The sequence below is a fragment of the Penaeus monodon genome, chromosome 30 (genome assembly GCF_015228065.2).
Source record: "Penaeus monodon isolate SGIC_2016 chromosome 30, NSTDA_Pmon_1, whole genome shotgun sequence".
Classification (NCBI taxonomy): domain Eukaryota; kingdom Metazoa; phylum Arthropoda; class Malacostraca; order Decapoda; family Penaeidae; genus Penaeus; species Penaeus monodon.
Genome location: NC_051415.1, coordinates 30,666,553 through 30,667,104, shown reverse-complemented (window position 1 = coordinate 30,667,104; position 552 = coordinate 30,666,553). Strand labels below are relative to the sequence as shown.

Here is a 552-nt window from a genome sequence, read left to right as displayed (position 1 = left end):
AAAGAAAGTGAGTACTGTGCACCAGCCACACGTGAAAAAGGAATGAGAGGCAATCCCAGTCAGCCATACATGCTCCCCATAACAGAGGCCAAGCGAATCCCAAATTCTCCTTGAGTCCAAAAGACACACAGAAAGGCATAATGTTTAAAAACTAAATAAACCTATCCATTCCCTGAATAAAAAAAAGTTTAATAAATAATATTCCCATAACCAATTTTCTTTACCAATGTCCAACCACACTTACCTCATTGTTAGATATTTCTTCAGAATCTTAAAATATAACTCTGACAGCGGTATCTCATCCAAGTTGTTTTTGTATTGCTCTTGAAATTCATCTAAAAAAGTTTCTGGCAATTCCAGGGGCTTTATATTTTTGAACAGGTGAGCTATAATATCAAAGTTCTCACTATATATTCCATATTTCCGTAAGAATCCCACTGTGCAGTGCATGTACGCCTGGGCACTGAAAAAAAGAACAGATGCTTAAATAATTATATCAACTGGCACTGAAAAGACGTGCTATAAATATATGTCCCCTGTTCTGCACTAGTG

General features: G+C 36.6%; 1 protein-coding gene across 3 annotated transcripts in view; it reads right to left on the bottom strand.

Annotated features, from left to right (window-relative positions):
* Window positions 1-552, bottom strand: part of LOC119592699 — a 17,142-nt gene that overhangs the window by 9,783 nt on the left and 6,807 nt on the right. For all 3 annotated transcript variants that reach the window (XM_037941620.1, XM_037941621.1, XM_037941622.1), the window contains exon 6: window positions 245-463. In XM_037941620.1, the coding sequence (XP_037797548.1) occupies window positions 245-463 (219 nt within the window). The remainder of the gene's footprint in view (window positions 1-244; window positions 464-552) is intronic.